Source organism: Cydia amplana, chromosome 10 (genome assembly GCF_948474715.1).
Source record: "Cydia amplana chromosome 10, ilCydAmpl1.1, whole genome shotgun sequence".
NCBI classification, from domain to species: Eukaryota; Metazoa; Arthropoda; class Insecta; order Lepidoptera; family Tortricidae; genus Cydia; species Cydia amplana.
This window is the reverse complement of record NC_086078.1, coordinates 12,948,156-12,951,385: the sequence shown is the minus strand read 5'-3', so window position 1 is coordinate 12,951,385 and position 3,230 is coordinate 12,948,156. Positions and strand designations below refer to the sequence as shown.

At 38.5% G+C, this 3,230-nt stretch overlaps 1 protein-coding gene across 1 annotated transcript; it reads right to left on the bottom strand.

The window, feature by feature from the left end:
* Positions 1-882: 882 nt before the first annotated feature.
* On the bottom strand, positions 883-2,354 carry LOC134651576 (phospholipase A1-like). Its single transcript, XM_063506680.1, has 2 exons — positions 1,945-2,354; positions 883-1,871 (listed from the first exon to the last, which is right to left on the bottom strand). The coding sequence occupies exons 1-2, from the start codon at positions 2,075-2,077 to the stop codon at positions 925-927; spliced, it is 1,080 nt and encodes a 359-aa protein (XP_063362750.1). The 5' UTR covers positions 2,078-2,354; the 3' UTR covers positions 883-924.
* Between the last annotated feature and the right edge of the window lie 876 nt (positions 2,355-3,230).

Genomic DNA, 3,230 nt, shown 5'->3' with positions numbered 1-3,230 from the left:
AACTAAAATATAAACGTCCGGAACAGTTATTATATACACCATTCAGTTTGCATATCTAAAAATAAAATGTTATCGAGGTTTGAATGTCAGTTTTGACCCTACTCACCCCATTTTACGGTAAGCAACCATGTCATCCTATAGAAGCTTGCAACTCCAATGGTGTCAAATGTGCATTTTTCGACCTTTTATTTAACACATTATTATTCATTGTACATCTCGGAAGTTCTGGGAACCTAACTCACTATCAGCATGAGGAACACAACACAGTGATTTTTCGCTGTGAACTAGGTAGGTACTTCTCTCGAAAGCTTCATTTTGGATTCCGATGACTAGTGTTCCTGTTACATTTGTAAAAACTTAACGCAGCGGCAATAATGAATTTTCATAGATTTTCTAGTTTCTAGGTTGGTGGTAATTTTCTATTTTATATAACATCTTGTGAAGCAATTCAATATCTAATCTGTACTGGGTTACCATGCAATACCCTCATTGTCACAGTACGATTGGTTCCGAAATTGCGAAACTATTTCGTAACACTTGATTACACTTTTATTTAATCGTAAGCACTTATATTTATTAGGTACGCTAAGAAGGCCAATTTTTTGCTACAATTCAGAAAATATATCACGTGATTATTTATTGCGGCCGGATAAAAATAATTCAACGTGCAAGTAACGCAAGATCATGATATTTGTTAATATTCATTTCTGTAGGTACCTATAGAGTAATTTATGTTGAAAGAAGACTTCGGATCCTAATAAATTATTCTAGTTGGACTAATACTTTAGTCTTTTATTTGAATGATGGTTTAAAAAACAATACTGGTTTAGCATAAAACATGTTTTTTTGATAAATCTACATTTAAAAACAATATGGCAACAATATACAGCAGATTTTAACAAACACTAGATCGGTCAACTAAAGTTATGTTAAATTGAAACTTGCTAACCATTTATCTTCCTTAACTTTAACATTTTTAGCTCCACTCATACCGAGTCCAAAGGGAGCACTAGCGGAGGTTCGCAAGTAGTATAAACCGCGAGATGTGGACGACGATCCGTATCCTAGCACTGCAAAACCGTTATCTTCACATTTGTTGACTATAAAAGATTGCCAGTTCATACATTTAACACCAACTATAGTTTTTGGGCTTCTAATACTTTCTGTGTATAGTTGAGCCGCGCGCAAATGACTACACGAGGGTGACATACAACCCGGTTGGTTCGGGCCTCCGCCATTAATATAAAAGTCAGCGTGGCCCAGCGGTTCGATTACACCTTGCACTAGTCTATTTGAATGCACCACGTCAACATAGTTCGCGTCCAATTTATCCAATCTCTGGTCAGCATAAGCGTACGAGAAGCACGGGCCGGCGGGATCCAATCCAGTAATGCGGCCCAAATTACGGCCTTTGTACCGTCGAAAATACTTCCCCGCCCATCCGGCGATGTGCGCCCCGAGACTGATGCCGAGAAGATGAAAATCCTCCGAATTAGCTCCGAACTTTTCCAAATTGGCCAAAAGATTAGCGAGCCGTTTTCCAACCAAACGAGAGTTGTGTACGGAAAATATATAACCCTTATTAATCAGTTCCTCTGCGTCAACCATTATTACATTAAACATAGCTTTTTCGTTGTACGCTTTAGCCATGTCTAGTGGCACTTGAGACTGAGAGCTATCTCTGTATCCGTGGATGATTACCTTGGTCTGTTTAGAAATATCAAACATTAAGCCCGTTGTCAAGGCCTTGAACGATTCATCTATAGGATATGTCTTCATCTCGTTTCCATTGAGCCAAACAATTTTCATTGTTTTAACTAGTTCATTATTCGCATTCATCGAACTGTACCGAAGATCCATAATTGCTCTACCTGAAAAAAACAGGTATGTGTTATGTAGAACATCAAACTGGATAGATATCACTTTTATGTCATTAACACTCACATGCACCGGATAGTTTAATGTAGACGTTTTCAGCAAATGACAGATTCGAGTCGGCGCTCGGGGTTTGCGCTTGTGACGGCGGTATCAGACACAACACGGCCAGCAGCGGCACGACGACACTGTACTGGTGCATGGCATAGGCCCTGCGGTAACACGGTCACTGTGTCACTGGCAGGCTAGGTAGCGGAGAAAGGTCTCTCTCGCAGCCGCCAGGGGGAGGGGGGAGGGCTATCTGGACCACTTACACGCACCGCCACACTCGCTCTCGGACACTCGTTTCTCCATTACATAAACGAATCACAATACACACGTACTGCACATTTTTATTGCCAACTGCATATTGCTCAATTAACGAACATTGTGAAATGGAAAATGCGGCTGACATAACAATATTGTAACATTAATTTGGACGGTTACATATTTATTTTAAAGCCGCTCCATTGTGTAAATGTATTAAACTTCACTGTGTAATACCACTATTATATAATCTGTGGTAATACGCCCCTAAAACTGATAACAATACTTTCTCAGTACTGGAGATATTTGTTTAATATACAGTGTTTTTATTAATTACCTACTGATTCATGAAATGCGCTTGTTATGTTCACGTAAGACGGAAATAGAAAATAACAGTAAAAAAAATTGAACTAATTAGAAAGTAGGTAATTGTAATAAACTTGCTTCTTCGAAAACCGCCCTAAATTACCACCTGGTAATTATAATACAGACATACGTATTATTTGTATGCAATATCCAACGAAATAATTAGTATACATAGCATTCGTTATTTATGAAACAATGTTTACCGAAAATGACTTAAATAACTAAACTTATCTTATTATATGCTTCGTTGCTGACAAGCTAACTAATTACCTAACTAGTTTAGTTACGCACATTGTACGCAATCCAAGTTATCCAACGATTAGTCAGGTATACCGAGCAAGCACTATTAGCGAATGTACCCCTAAGAACTTAATAATAGACCCGGGATAGAGTACCTCTAACAACCCCCAGTACGGCCGCTATTACTCATTGCACGAGACGCAGGTTATTCCCGGCAATTACCGCCAAGTCGCACCATAAAAAAGTTAAATTCCATTCTGCGTAAAACAGTGGCAGTGAAAATGTAAAAAGGTAATACATATGTAAGTATTACCTTCTCGGAAGTGCGTGGTCAATAGGCGACAAAGGTTTACGAATGTATCCGACATGTTTTTAATTAGGCAGGCACTTACTTATACCACCTTAAACAATTGATGTAGGTATTTATTGCTACAAACTTACCT